The 15191-nt window shown below is 36.5% G+C and overlaps 4 protein-coding genes and 1 long non-coding RNA gene across 9 annotated transcripts in view; 3 read left to right on the forward strand and 2 right to left on the reverse strand.

The window, feature by feature from the left end:
• Positions 1 to 937: 937 nt before the first annotated feature.
• On the forward strand, positions 938 to 1543 carry LOC106087590 (uncharacterized). Its single transcript, XM_013252683.2, has 2 exons — positions 938 to 1128; positions 1193 to 1543. The coding sequence occupies exons 1-2, from the start codon at positions 1053 to 1055 to the stop codon at positions 1492 to 1494; spliced, it is 378 nt and encodes a 125-aa protein (XP_013108137.1). The 5' UTR covers positions 938 to 1052; the 3' UTR covers positions 1495 to 1543.
• Positions 1544 to 2834: 1291 nt separating this feature from the next.
• Positions 2835 to 3618, forward strand: LOC131998165 (uncharacterized). Of its 2 annotated transcripts, none has more exons than XR_009398622.1 (3): positions 2835 to 3066; positions 3134 to 3376; positions 3465 to 3618. It is a non-coding gene; the product is annotated as an uncharacterized LOC131998165 (long non-coding RNA). The 2 variants fall into 2 exon arrangements; XR_009398623.1 differs by having other exon boundaries at positions 2835 to 3062.
• Positions 3619 to 4900: 1282 nt separating this feature from the next.
• Positions 4901 to 7671, forward strand: LOC106087605 (dolichyl-diphosphooligosaccharide--protein glycosyltransferase subunit 2). Its single transcript, XM_013252715.2, has 5 exons — positions 4901 to 5064; positions 5225 to 5472; positions 5543 to 6583; positions 6639 to 6891; positions 6954 to 7671. The coding sequence occupies exons 1-5, from the start codon at positions 5049 to 5051 to the stop codon at positions 7346 to 7348; spliced, it is 1953 nt and encodes a 650-aa protein (XP_013108169.1). The 5' UTR covers positions 4901 to 5048; the 3' UTR covers positions 7349 to 7671.
• Positions 7672 to 8425: 754 nt separating this feature from the next.
• On the reverse strand, positions 8426 to 9692 carry LOC106087606 (prenylated Rab acceptor protein 1). The gene is made up of 3 exons (XM_013252716.2): positions 9137 to 9692; positions 8875 to 9068; positions 8426 to 8813 (listed from the first exon to the last, which is right to left on the reverse strand). Exons 1-3 carry the CDS (start codon positions 9421 to 9423, stop codon positions 8716 to 8718), a joined length of 579 nt encoding a protein of 192 aa, XP_013108170.1. The 5' UTR covers positions 9424 to 9692; the 3' UTR covers positions 8426 to 8715.
• Positions 9693 to 13139: 3447 nt separating this feature from the next.
• The window catches only part of LOC106087604 (cyclin-dependent kinase 11B), a 29392-nt gene continuing 27340 nt past the window's right edge, over positions 13140 to 15191 (reverse strand). For 3 of the 4 annotated variants that reach the window (XM_013252714.2, XM_013252713.2, XM_059370052.1), the window contains 2 exons: positions 14082 to 14180; positions 13140 to 14022 (listed from right to left, as the gene is read on the reverse strand). In XM_013252714.2, the coding sequence (XP_013108168.2) occupies positions 13822 to 14022; positions 14082 to 14180 (300 nt within the window). In that variant the 3' untranslated portion in view covers positions 13140 to 13821. The remainder of the gene's footprint in view (positions 14023 to 14081; positions 14181 to 15191) is intronic. The other variant, XR_001221294.2, reaches the window with a different exon arrangement.

Consider the following 15191-nt stretch of genomic DNA (forward strand, 5'->3'; position numbering starts at 1 on the left):
GGAGGTAAGAAGGAGGTCAGTATAGCTTTCGGTATCATAACGGGACACATAGGACTACGTGCTCACATATGTAAAATCGGTGCGAAAAGTTATAGCATGTTTATGCGGGGAATTAGAAGACATTGGAGCATTTCCTATGTCATTGCCCGGCTTTCGCGTCTAACAGATACCGGCATTTAGGTGGGTACACAATACCATACATGAACCAACTTAGGGGCATGGCATGGAAAACAATTAAGGATTTTGTAAGTAGCACGGAATTCCTAACTTAGATTTTCTTTTTCGAAGTTACTTTTTTAGTATTTAGAGCCCACAACAAGCTGATTTCTAGCTTAGGTCCATAGTGCCACTTAGGTCCATAGTGGCATGGGGTGGATTAATATCCGCACCCTCTTTTCCACCTTACCCAACCTAACCTAAACTTACGAAACATGGAAAATACTGCAAAAAAAATCTTGGACGTTTCTAAGTCCATTCATTTGTTTTAAAGCTATAGCGGTTCGAAACTTATGAATTACGCGAAACCTACCTCTTTTAGCTTTTCCTAACGTCAATCGATAGACGCTTATCATCCAAAAAAAATCAAATGATTCTGATTTTTCAGCCACGGCTGATGGGTATGTGTACATGTGACAAATGCACCCTTATTTTCACCAATACTATATAACAATGACCACGCATAATGATGTGCCATGTAAAGTCCCCATAAATGATATGAAATTGTCCAAAAAAATAAGAGCGTTTTTAGTGCATTTTTTTTCCAGGCCACATTTTCCCTTACAATCTTCATTGATTTCGAAATCAATAGTTATACACCTATTATTCTTTTGAACCACAGATGAATAAAACAATTCTCCATCTTCAGTAGCTTTTGGACACTGAATTCCTTGTTTATCACTATGGTTATAAAATGTACAAACATCTCCAGGTGAAAATATTGACATGGTAACATTGAACAACGAAGTCAACAGTCGTTAAACTTCTATTTTGAAAATTTTGTTTAGTTTGTTTGCAACAACTTTCTGAAATCTCAAATTTGTCCGAATTCCGCAATGTGCGAACGCCGAACGGTCATGATTAGTGAGGCAAAAGACAATTATGGATTTCCAAAATTGAAAAGAGCCGCTAGTAAGTTGAAAATTGTTGAACTCAACAAGGAAATAGCAGTCCAACTGAATTTTCCTCTTTTTAGCCACCCGTAGTAAACGCTTCGAACAGTTCCTTTGGCAAGAGCTCTACGATGAATATATACGTCATAATCAACGTCAAACCAATATTGCTGACGACAAAGCCGCTTCAGAGTATTTTGATGAATTCTGCAAAAACACTCCGCCCCAAGATGTCGAAGCCAAAGAGGCATTTATGAATCGTTATCCACTCTATTGCACCACAGCCATAACTTTGTGGAATCAATATGGTGATGTAACTAAGGACTTCAAGAAACGTTATTCCATCACCAGACCGGTGGAAGAAAATACCGAACAGTTTGGTTAATTTGACTGCATTTTTTCCTTTACACAATAAAAACCCGTTTTTGAACAAATATCTCACTTGTCGAATAGGTGTTAGTTTGGTAAAAGTTATTGGGGTAAGCCTCCTGTCGTTATGCTAAGCTAAAATAAATCTTACCAATAAACAGTTCTTTGGGCTATGGAGGATATTACAAAGTTCTGGGGTTCATTGAATTGAATTAAGTTTCTATTTCTTCTTTAATATAACGTGTACATTTGTGCAAAGAGCGGAACAGTGCGTCAGAGTGATTTTTTCAAGCAGAAATTCGCAACATCGAAGATCTGTTAAATTCAAATAAATAGCAAAATAGAGTAAATCAAGCTTTTATTGCATCGAACATATGTGAAGACAAATACATGGCTATAAAAAAAGTACAATGCATATGAGAATACATGGTACAATTAAGAGGTAGTGTCATTAGCGTAATAACATAAAGAAACAACCAACCAAACTATTGGGTTGCCCAAAAAGTAATTGCGGATTTTTTATCAAATATACTTTTTTTACACTTTTTTTCTAAAGCAAGCTAAAAGTAACACCTGATAACTGACAGAAGAAAGAATGCAATTACAGAGTCACAAGCTGTGAAAAAATTTGTCAACGCAGACTATATGAAAAATCCGCAATTACTTTTTGGGCAACCCAATACCTTGATTGGCAAATACCATACCATACCATGCCATAGAAATAAACGTTTATCTTCTTCAAATGAGATTTAAATTTGTATTTTAATCATTATAACATTGATTTTTTGTATATATGTGGAATATCGAATCAAACAAAACATCAATTTGAGCGCGCTCTATTCGTTTTTGACGTACAAAAGACAAGTGTTATGAATACAGAAAGTGAGAGCTCATATGACATGTCTGATCGTGTTATAGCAGCTTTACTAATTGTATATTTTTTCGCCACAAAGAGTGAAGAAAAATGTCATTATAGCCCTTTACAAAAAATTGGTTTCTAAGTACAACGATTTCTAAAGTTTTCTTTAGTTTCTTTTTTAACAGAAAATGGTATGTGGGAACACGGAAAAAAATACAAGTATATTTATAAAGAGAAGCCAACAAAAAGGCTAAAAATGTTTTGTAAAAATAACTAAAAGTGTAAAGCCTAGTACTGACTTCGATCGTGCGAAAAATGTTGTTAAACATCAGTTAAATTTTGTGAAATCTCACAATGTTCCCAACAGTGATAATAATTTATTTAATTGTTATAAAACTTTTATTTGGCGTGTAAAGCGTTGTTTTGGTGTCAACCAAGCTAAAAACAAATTTTTCTACAAACTCGTAGTATTAAGTACATAGCCATCCATGTAGAAATCTATGCAACTTTTATTAGTTCCAATAGATTCCAGCAGGAATAGAATGGAGTACTTTTTATCAATAAGCGGCTCAGGCATTATGTCTGGAAAATCGGGCTTTCCAGACACAATAATGTATTGTTAATGGCTATATTCCAAAGTAGAGGAAACAGTACACCTCCTTAAGGTGTTCCTGACCCATGTTTATAGATCCACAGATCCCAAGCCTACCGTAATGCATCTTTTAGTAAGTAAGTTATTAATAAACGTGGTCCGCAGATTGTTAAATGCCCCCTCGATGATAATGCATACCGCCAGGGTGTACTTTTTGGCATCGAAGGATTCTTCTATTTTATCCACCGACCTTCCCTTGACATAGGCATGCAGTTTGTATTTGAGCAGTTCGCTGGATGTCCTACTCTTTATCATGGTGTCCACAATGCGTTCCATGGTTTTGAGTAGAAAGGACGTAAGCCTTATAGGCCTTTGGTGTCGCATAGCTTGCCTTGCAGGGCTTGGGTATAAATACCATCCTTGCCTCCTGCCAAGATTTCGGAGTATGTAAGTCCCTGAATCAGTGAATCCCGATTTCAATTAATACAACTTTTTTTCTATTCGCATTCTATAACTTACACTTTGCACTAGATAGACAGCTACAATGACCTTTATTGTGAAGCCGAATACATGGAAGGATCTATGACACTACATGTTCTTGTCTTATGACATGCCACTTTTTATGTATCTTTAGTTTTTTTATTATGTGCATCAAACTTGCCATTTTACATACGATTAATCATTTTTACTCTCACACTAGCAAATTTATTTTGTATGACATAACCTAAAAATGCGAGTAAAAGCCTATTTTTATGGCTACAAATTGTTAAAGTTGTAAAAAAAAACTCTTTAAATTGGTGTTGTTTTCATTCAATTTACAACAAAAACCGCAGATTTCAGAGCACCGCTCTAATCGAAAAAATAACAGTGCTTTTAAAAAGTGATTTTCAGGTGTTACTTTTATTCGTATCACACTATGTGTGCAACTTTAGCAATAGCAAAACTTGACATGTCACAAGACAACAATATGTAGTGTGATGGCACCTTAAGCATGTGGTATTTTTGGAATTGTACAAATATTCTTTACAAAGGGATAACTACAACAGATTTTTGGTCATTTTAACATGTTGTCAGTGTTTACCAATTTAAGGATAGTAAACACTACAAGAATCTCAATGATAAAATAATACTTTTATGATTTTTTTTAAAGTAATGACGAAAATATCCTCCTGAATGAGATCAGCCAGTTTTTTTGTTCCAAAATCTATTATCCCAAAAAGTGATTATGAAAAATTTCGGTAAAAGTGCCAGCCCATACATAACAATAAAACAGACCTAATAAATAGTTGTTGATGTAAAATGCTGTACGCAACGCTGTGTTTTTAATGTGAGAGCGTTACGTCACGTCGTTACGATAAATTACACCGAATGTTGTTTGCTATTAATTCATAAACAAACTGAACATATCTCCTAGAGTCACCACTACGTGTGGGGATAATACCAACAACCAAGTAGAATAAAAGTTTAGCAAAATTAATGAATTTTCTACAGTTTCCTGTAAAAATGGATATAATAATGTAGACTGTGTCTTATAAACAGTCGATTTGACAGTTTGATTTGTTCAGATAGTTTTTAAATAAAATAATTTTTTAAATAAAACATCTTAGAAAAAATCACAGCTGTATTATAAGCATTTTTGAGCATTTGACATTGAGTGCCTCCTATACTGAAGGTGTCAAATTAGGATGTTTCCAGTTATGGCTGGTACTATGTTCGTTTTTCACCGCTGAAACACATGTTTTTAATGGTTACTTTTTCGAAACACTAAAAAATCCCAATGGTAACATAACACTTTTATGAAATTTTTTCGTAAATAATGAGGGAATGTCCTACTGATTGAAATCAACAAGTTATTTTGCTTCAAAATCTATTATCTAAACACAGTTATAATGAAAAAATGTCGCTAAAAGTGAACATAGTACTACCCTTTAATCAGTGAAAGTCGACTTCGACTTTAGTCGATTAATCGAAAGTCGACTTTGGGATTGTCGGTAATTCTCGCTGACGTGTTTGCTGGCAAAGTTTGGCTGTGAAAAATCTAATTTTTCTCATATTTTATAACTTGGTGGTCGATAATTGGAGTGGAAAGCATATTTCTGAATTTTATTGTTAGCAGTTAATGATGAGTAAATTAGGTAAGCTATGAAAAGTTATTTATAGTGGGGTTGGTTGGTAGTGGTAGGTATACAGCCGGTTAATAGATTCAGACAAATGCCGGTTTTCGGCTTCTCAACGAGAGTTTGTCACGCCTCTCTAAAATGCATTGTACAAATTGGTTCTTCAATCTCGTTTTAGCATTGTCACTTGTGGTGACGACCATTGCATTATGCTTCGCATCCACATCCTGGGCAGCTCGCACTGTTGACAATCACTTGTCGGCTGCGGATTTACAGCGTTTTCAGGCAGTATTTTCCTCGGCCTTCTCATCAAATGACTTGCAATCGATCTACTATGCAACTTTGAACATAGAACCCACAAAGTCAGAGGAGAAAAAGGAGTTGTGTCAAAAACTTAGTAAATTCCATCAAGAATCAAAATTGAATGTAAGTTTGTTAATAGTGATAGTGGCAGATAAGATAAAAATGTCAAATATTGATTGACCTCTATTTGTAGGAATTTGAAAAAGACTTCTATTTGGTGGGTATATCGAAAAACCTGAAATGTACAGAAAAGTTGCCAGAACAACAGCTATCAAAGATCTATGCCGCCTTCAAAAGCCCAGCAGCCTCTGCCCAAGAGATTTTTTATCGCGTTGCTACCCACAAATATTTGGGAGTAGAAATTGATGAAGCCACAAAAACAAAGATTGTGAAAAACTTGCAGGATATTTTGAAGAAAGATGACACTTTAACCAATTTGGGTTATGCATTCAATGTTGCCTCGGAGCTTGGACCTGCGGCATCGTTCATTGCCGACAGAATAGAGGATGCAATTGTGCAAGCAGATGAAGTTGACGGCAAACTTTTGCAATTTGAAGGTGGTCTGACAATTACCTCGCTCATCATAAATGGCGCCTTTAGGACCACAAAGACCTTTGGAAGTGCCTTGCCTATTGATGGAGTGCAGGCGGTGAAGTTTGCGAATTACTTCCTCTCCCGCCGTTCTGTTCAAACCGCCAAGGGGGCACATGTTTTGATAGAAGCTTTGAAAACATTATCGTCTGCGTCTAGCAAAATCGCACCTATCTGCATTCAACTTATTGGTAACGGACAGGTGGTTTCCGAATCACCATTACTTACTGTTGCTGTTGTCGATCTCTTGGGCAAGCCGTTGACACCCACTCCCCAGAGTATTGTGGGAAAAATAGTTGTGAAGAAAGACAACACGGTTTTGGCAGAGAAGGTTTCATTTACATCCAAATCATCGGACAAGACTACCTATGTGGCTGACCTTGCCTCATACAAACCCTCTCGCGCGTTGTACGTTGTTGAAATAACAGCTGACGGCACTTACACACAGAAAATGAACTTTAAGGTATTGGGAAAAGTTAAAGTTCAGCAATTGGAAGTAGGTGTTGGTGAATTAGATGCTAGTTCAGCTATAAAGAAACAGCCGGTGGCTTACCCACAAAAGTTAAAGGGACAATTATCAGCTGACAGCACCCAGAAGGTTCTTCTAAAGACAGTGTTGGTGGATGAGAGTCAAGCTACCAAGGTGAGTTTGTAGTTTGTTTAAATAAAAATGTAAAATAACGACAATTCTCTTGTAGCCCATTTCCGTTCATCAAGCATTTGTTCGCTTCTACAACGAAGAGGAAGATAAGGAAATTATTTACATTGCCGAGCAAGACAGCTCCAAAGCCTACAAATTCGATATGGACATTGGTGCTAGGGCCGGCGATTTTAGCCATGTTTCTGGAGTTTATCACATGTATCTGATTGTCGGAGATGCCTCAATTTCCAATTCATTCCAATGGCTGGTAGCTGATATAGAATTAAAATTCCCAACAGCTCCCAAAGCAGGTAATTGGGAAAATTGACAACTGTGTTTTGTAGCATGCGCTAACGTTGTGTATATTTTTTAGAAGAAAAAAAGGAAGTCGTACGATCACCTCTGCCAGAAATCGAACATCAATTCCGTACCCCTGACAAGCGTCCATCCCGCATCGTTTCCGATATATTCACGGGCTTGTGCCTGACGCCTTTGGTGTTGCTTTTGATCTTCTGGTGGAAATTGGGAATTAACATTGACAACTTCTCATTCCATCCCAGTAACATTGGTTTCCATCTTGGCTTTGGTGGAATTTTGGTGTTATTCGTGGTATTCTGGTTGAACATGGATATGTTCCAAACACTGCGCTATCTTATACCGATCGCAATATTCACATTCCTGTGCGGTAACCGTCTCCTGCGACGTATCTATGCGCAACGTATAGCCAAGAATCCTGCATCGTCATCTACATCTTCAATGTCATCTTAAAGCATTTCACATTCTAATATCTCGTGACTAATTTTTAGTGAACTAATGAATTTTTAATTGTTTATTGTGAACTACTACTCCCCCGCCAGCCCGCTGTTGCACTGATATATTACACAGTGATATGGCGTTTCAAATCGAAATGCACATATATTTATAAAATTTTCTTGTACTATTCCCCAAGATGTTGTATGTGTTCCAGTTTTGTAAGCAAGCAAACAAACAAAATGTTTTTCACAAAATGTACATTTCAGCGATTTATTATCGCCACAGAGGAAGGAGTATTGCTATGAATAATAAAACAAAATATAAAATTTTTAAAATTACATACATGTGAAATTAATTCATAGAAAATAGCTTTAGGCAGCCTCTCAGTGAAAACCTCGATACAGCTGATTGTCCACTACTGCAATTGCAGTTAAGCAATGTTTCCGCGGAGTGTTCGACCATCCGCAAAGTTTGGACGCGCCCAGTAGCTCTCAGCTAAGCTTCTCGCGCTTACGATGAGCACCTCAAAGAATGGAGCTCAAAGTTCCAAACTGTGTTTCCTTGGTTTCTGTTTTTGTTGTACCGGTGTGTTGTACGCCGAGGCGGCAGCCCTTGCCGATAAAGGATTCCATCGGGTCAATCCGGTACATACAACGGCTGCCATGGATTGTCCTTAGATGCTGTTCAACTTTTACGCTACCCAATGTTGTTGTTGTTGTTGCTGCAACAATGTGGTGTGCCGTCATCATCTAGTCTCTAGCGAAGATCCAAAAATGTGGACAGTGTCTAGAAATTCTACAAATAGGGTGCGGTGCATCCAAGGAAACCTGATTGCAAGTGGACTAGGATTGTCTGAACGGAATAACTGATAAGTAAGACCCAATCGCACGAAGTTGTTAATTCCAGTCGAGAAGAAATTACGATGGCTGCATCTGGTTTGCCGGTATGGTGTAATCATTAAGAGCGATCTTACAATGTCAACCCAATCATATGATAATGGGGTCTTCAAGTGGCTCAAGAATTCAAATAGTAAAATCGGTAATATTTCACACTTACAACCCATTAGGACCACAGGACCCAATCAAAGTTCAATTTTGCTCAAGTAAACAGCGTTATAAAATATATTTTTAGATTATATCTGTAAAATAAGTTTTGCAACTAAAAAGTATAGTTTTGAATAAGGCCTCTTGTTTAAATACAGTTTTAAGTATACATATAAGTATAAACTAAAATACATTCCACCATTTTTGAAAACTGTTGTAATCCAAAAGCCCACTGGCACGAGCGCCCGTTTTGAATGACCAGATTCTATATAATTTAATATGCCACCTGGGAGTCTCTGTTTTGAGTTGCTACAATTTCCATAAATTGGTGTTTGGAGATTAGACCACTTCAGAGAGGAAGCCCTCCGTTTCCTCCGTTACAATGCCATCAATGTTATAGAAAATCGCATGCAAGGCGATGACAAAGCATGAGGCACCTATTGGAGGCAATGAAATCATTAATTTGAAATTTTCATCAAATCAAACTTGTATATCTACCTAAAGTCCAGAACAAAGCCGCTCCAGCTCCGACTAAAAAGAGAATGGGCACAGATGCGATATTGAGAGCCATGATTTGATGGGCCGTCGACAATTGGTGACCAAATACACTCACAGGAGCCTGGGCTTTTTTGACCTTGTGGCTAGCAAAAGCCACACCGGCTAGTACTATTAAGATCAAAGGCGAAGTGATGCTAAATTATAAAAATAAATAAAAATTTATCATATATGCTCATCTGGGGCTGAAGCTGCCTTTACTCACAGACAGTATATCATCAAGACAATGAATACAAAGATGTAATTGCTTTTGAAGTAATCCAAGTTTCGTACGAAACGACTGGTTAAACGTGGCATACTCGCTGCCGATTTGAAGTTATCGGTCTTCAAGAATTCAGACCACGGTCGTATGTATTGGCGGGTAAGTTGTATCAATTCCAAGGGAGTAGGTATCTTTTGGAATTGTGTAAAGCTGCTAAAGTCGAATTGAGATTTGGTTGGTGTTTTCGGGACATTCATGTCGCCTGACATATCAATTTTAGTTTCATCCATTGTGCGCCTATTACTTGGATGCTGATTTATGATATACTATGAAAATTGTGATTCAGATTGCTCGTTGATGATGTGTGACGTCACAGTTGGCGAAAGGAAGACACGTAAACCTTTGTGAATTTATATATCGTTTGGTTTCGATGAAACAATGCACAACGCAATTTTTCGAATCTTGAAATCTTGGTATTAGTTTTACTTCTAATACCCTAATGCCAATTTCTCGAAATATTTGTTTTTTAATCGTTTTGTTCTTTGGGATTCACTCAAAAAATTTAGCATGATGGTCATCGTTTGGCACTTAATGAAAAACATTAAATTAGTGGAAGTTTAACTGTATCACGTTACGTTTCAAATATCCTCAATGTGCTTGAAGGTTGGTACAAGGCTGTAAAGGCTGGTACTACGTTTGCTTTTCATGGGATTTTTTCTGATTTCTTTCAGCAGAATATGCCCTTTATATTAAAGCAGAGTATTCTGTTCAGTTTTAGGAATTGTTGCGAAAAACTTAAACAAAGTATCTTAATTTTTTAAACATAATTACATGAAAATATCTGCACTAAGACCAGGTTTAAACTAGAGTCCATATCCACTTGATTTGAGATAAACTTCAAAACCCGTTTACACTACGATTCAAATGATTTGCATTTGCCAACAGATATATTTTTGACAGCGTTTTTATCGTGATCTGAATTTTATTGTGTTCAGCATATAACATGACATAATTACCAGCTAGTGTAGCGTAAACAGCTAAGTTCAATTTTTTTCTCGCGATGTGCACTGTCTCTCAACGAGTTTTGGTAGTGTGTGTATTATAGTTAAAAACCATAACACCACAAACAACGAAAAAAGGCGCGAAATAGTTACATACACAAAATCGGAGTTGCATTAATCACTGATTTTGACAGATAGTGCACACAATATTTTGTTATTGGAAAACTGCTACTAAATGTAAATGAATATATATTGTAGTCAGCTATTAAATATGAATATGAGTCTCTAGCGAAATTTTCGGTTGAGCAGTGAAAACGTGCCTGAATTATTTTAAAGGTTGTCTCATTTGTACAACAACGTAAAAACCATATGGTGAAATCACCATCTCACCATCAAGCTGATCGACATTTTGCTTACGCAAACAAAGAAAGAGATGTGTGTGTACGTGTGCACAATGAACAGAAAATTCGTGAGAAAGAAGATAACAACAGAGAGAATGCAAATAAAAATCTGACATCTTAGTACCGTCCAATCTGGCCGGCTGTTCGAATAAGACCACCTTTTTAAATGCACCTTGGGTTGCAGTTAAGACTTTCAAATCCCGTTTACACTGGTCATTAAATCCGGATTTAAGGCTCCCTTCAGCTGATTTTATGAAGGGAAACCCGATGATCGATTGGACGGTACTAAGATGTCCGATTTTTATTTGCATTTTCTCTGTTGTTATGTCGCCACTGCAAAATAGTTGTATAGAATACAAGATGGCGACAAACATCGATTTATAATTTTCATTCGTAGTTGAAAGAAAAAATTCACCAATTTCTGCTGGGAAACCCCTTTAGTACAAAGTTGCAAGCTCTCAATTACCAAACTCTCAAAATTTTGCTCGCTTTTAGACACTCTCCCGCTCTTTTCTGCTGGCAAATAAAGTATGCGAACGACTTCCATTAACAATTTGTGCAAATTTGCACAAATTTTTGAGTACACGAACACATTTATTGTCTACACTATCTGTCAAAATTATTTATTATTGCAACTCAATTGCACCATATGATTTGAGGTTGTTGTATAAATGAGACCACCTTTAATTGTTTCGCCATGATTGCAACTCTAATTTTGTGTTTATTACTAGTTCGTGCCATTTTTTGTTGTTTGTTTGTGTGGTGGTTCTTAGCTATAATGCACACACGCGCAACCAAAACACTTTGACCGATAGTGCACTTGCCGAGAAAAAATTCTACTTAGCTGTTTGCTGTATTCTACCTGGTCATTCAAGGTGGATAAAGGTGATTTCACGCGAACAACTGGTCAATTTGACGGTATTAAGATGTCAGTTCTGTGTTTACATTCGCAGTAAACCACCTCATATTTGTGCACGTTCTCTTTGTTTGTGTTTCTCTTGCGTTGAATTTACCTGCACACATACAAACACAAGTGCAAGTTTCTTTGGTTGTGTTGAGAGCAATGTCATCTTGATGACGAGATAGCGGATTGCATTATATGATATCTGGTTGTTGTACAACTGATACCACCTTTAATTGCTTAACATTTTTTAACCTTTGCGCGTTGCTTTTGTGGGATTTCTTTGCAGAGCTGCAATTTTCATGTGTTTTTGATGCACGCGTATAGTATGTAACTCCACCTTATAAGTGCATCCTGTGGCTGATATTACCAACATATATATGTAACAGCCATGTGTGCCAACAAAACAGCACATCTAACATACGTAACTCAAGAAATTTGGAAATAACGGTTACTTTTTATCAGATCGTACACTGAAAGAAAAATCAATATCAAATGTGTTATTATCACTACTATACGGTAATGAATGTGTGTAAATCACGTTCTTTATAAAAAACTATACGGAATAATATAGATGACATAAAGCATTTAAGTTGATATCCCACGATATGTATTGTCATATGTGTTTTCAAGGTTAGCAATTCTGAAAAATGTTCACACTGTGTGATACATAAAATAAATTTAATATGAAAAATGGATTTTCTATGCAACTCTTTCAATTAAAGCGAGCTCTTATTGCATCGAGCAAACATGTAGACACATGTTTATTAAAAAATACAATACATATGAGAATACATGCCAATTGGAGCGCGTTCTATTCGTATTTGACGTACATAAGGACATTCTTATGAATACAGCACATATGTTAGGCACATATCGTTTGATAGCAACTTAAAACGAAAGTTTATTTCAATGACATTATTCCCCAGGCAAGTGTTAAGTATGACCTCAAATATGATAAAAATTATGCAACGCCATCTAGTACGATTTGCAAGATATCCAAAATATTTTCCCATGTCTGTGAGATTGAAGTTAATAATGAAGGCCCCTTTAGGCAGCCTCTGAACGTCTTGCCTGCTAACTGATACCTCTTTGAAAAAAGGACCATACAAGAGTCGCCAGCTTTTGTAAGCGGTCATGTTAGGTCAGGCAGTTAAAATCACTCAAATATTTAATGGCAACAGGACCATGGACAAATTTGCAATAGGTTCGTAGATCGATATTTCGTTGTGTGGTTGTGGAAAATAAAAACTAAATTTTGTTAGTAATGTATCTGCTAATGGCGAAATAATTAAAGGTGGTCCCATTTGTACAACAACCACAAATCACATGATGCAATCCGCCATCTTGTCATCAAGCTGATCGACGTTTTGCCAACACACACAAAGCAATTTGTGTGTGTTGGTGTGTATATGTGTTCATACACGATCAGAGAATATGCGAACAAGAAGATAACAACAAAGAGAATGCAAACAAAAATCTGACATCTTAAAACCGTCAAACCTGGCCGGATGTTAACAGCTGTTCGCGTGAGACCACCTTTTTAAATCCCCCTTGGTATCTGCTTTTAAAAGCGACATCTATTCCTGTTGGCAATGAATTCCATTTCCAGTATAGTCGTCAAGGAAGAGTTCATGCAAGTTTTTTTATGAGTATTTAGCTGCCGTTTATTTTTTGTAACAATATCTATGGAACAATTTGAATAAATTTTTGTATGTGTGTGATTTTTTTTTAAATTTCATTTATTATTGTATATAATACTCACATCTAATAAATACATTTAAATATAGGTATTGGATTTATTTACTCTTGCGTCTGTTGTCTGTATCTTCTCTGTGTGTATGTGTAAGTGTAGTGTGGGTGATGTGTTTTTATTCTTTGTGACTAGAATTTGGGAGTAGTTTTCTCAAAATGTTGATGATATTGATGTCTTCCTTCTCAGTTAGTATGCGGTATCGTGGGTAATATTATCTATCTGTTGTACATGATATTTCTCATTCACATTCACGCCTTTCTTTTGGGGGAAATTTGAATTGGATGTTGTAACCTAAATAACGTACATTTAAATTTAATTTAATTTGTTTTTTTTTCTGGTAAATTATACATTCTTATTCTTTTGTTGATTTGGGTCGATAGGTTATTTAGTGAAGAACTCATTGTATTGTTGCAATTTTTAAATTAAACTTTTCCTTTTTACTGTAACATTAGTTTTGATTTTCATTTGTTTCGTTTTGATCGCTAATGTCGTTGGTTGATGATTGTTGCATCCTCCAAACTTAGAAACTAAATACACTGAGATTTTTTGAAAACGCTTCCTGTAGTGGACAAATATTGGGAACGAAAATCTCAACAACCTTTCAAGGGTTCGCTCCTCAATGGGTACATTTAAAGTCCTATCTCACGCATCGCACTAAACAAACAGGAATTCTTGACACATTCACGCGGTCCCAACTGCGGTCCAGGTGTACCCCGCAAAATCATTAATACAGAGCGGGCAGTTGCCTGACAGTCGTTATTATTGCTGGTTCCACAAACAGCATCAGCCTCAGCCAAGTATTGGTAGTCACAGGCAATTTGTGAGGTTCCCTGTAAAGAGCAGGTATATTCTCAATAGCAAATCACACTGGCATAGTTGCTTTCCTTACGCATAAATAACATAGCTGATGAACGCCGCAAAGCGGTAAAAGTTCCTGGTTTATGTCACCGCTTAATAAATCCACACCTCGACATCGTTGGGCCATAGACTGAAAGCACAAGAAAAAATTATGGTTTAATAGCTCTCCACATTTACAGATAAATCTTCTTCAAGCAGCAACAGAGGTAGTTGGTTGTGACTTATTCCTCTAAAAGCCAATTTCCAAAAAATTATTTTCAAAAGACGAAATTACAATAAAATAAAAGCGATAACTATCACAAAATATGTTTAGAAATTAACCATTGGTAAGAAAGCGGTTATTTCAAAAACCCTATTAGTGTAATTTGCCCAAAAAATCGAAAAACCGGGTTTCCAAAACCGAACTTATCACCCTAGAATTATTTTTTTGCGTGTAGATGCCAGAATTTATCTGGTGTGTTCTATGATTCACCTTCACTTAACCCCTTGAAACTAGTTGTTGTTATCACGTGAATGAAGTAAAAAATTTCATAAATTTTCATCTTAAGATTAGTTAAATAAATGCAAAAAGTTTTTCACCAGAAGGAATTCTTTATTGACCTTTTTTTCTTTCGTTCTCCACCCGCCCCTGCCGACCGAGGGGGCGCCTCCCCATACGTGGAGAGCGCGTACACGCCAAATTCCGGAATGTTATGGTTTAGTCGTGGTTCTAAAATCAGCTGCTAATGTGAATAATACACACATACATTCATAATAACAAATAATATATAAACAATGACTTCCAAAGGCAACACATACAACGAAGTAAACATAATCACAACCCAGCAAACCAATCGTAACGAAATCTGTACGAACTTCGGATGATTCTTCCGCTTTCGGATCCGAAATCGTAACGAAAGTTGTATGGAGTGGTTGACATGATTTCGGAAGTAATGTCGTAATGAAATCGGATGTTCCTTCCGAAACTTCGTAATGAATTCTGAACGATTTCTGAAGTAATTTCATATTGAAACCGAATGTGCCTTTCGAAACCTCATTAAGAATTCAGAACAGTTTCGGACGCAATTTCATATTAAAATCGGATGTTTCGTCCGAAACTTCGCATAGAATTCTGACAATTTCTGAAGTAATTTCATATTGA

This window comes from Stomoxys calcitrans, chromosome 5, assembly GCF_963082655.1.
Source record: "Stomoxys calcitrans chromosome 5, idStoCalc2.1, whole genome shotgun sequence".
In the NCBI taxonomy this organism is placed as follows: Eukaryota; Metazoa; Arthropoda; class Insecta; order Diptera; family Muscidae; genus Stomoxys; species Stomoxys calcitrans.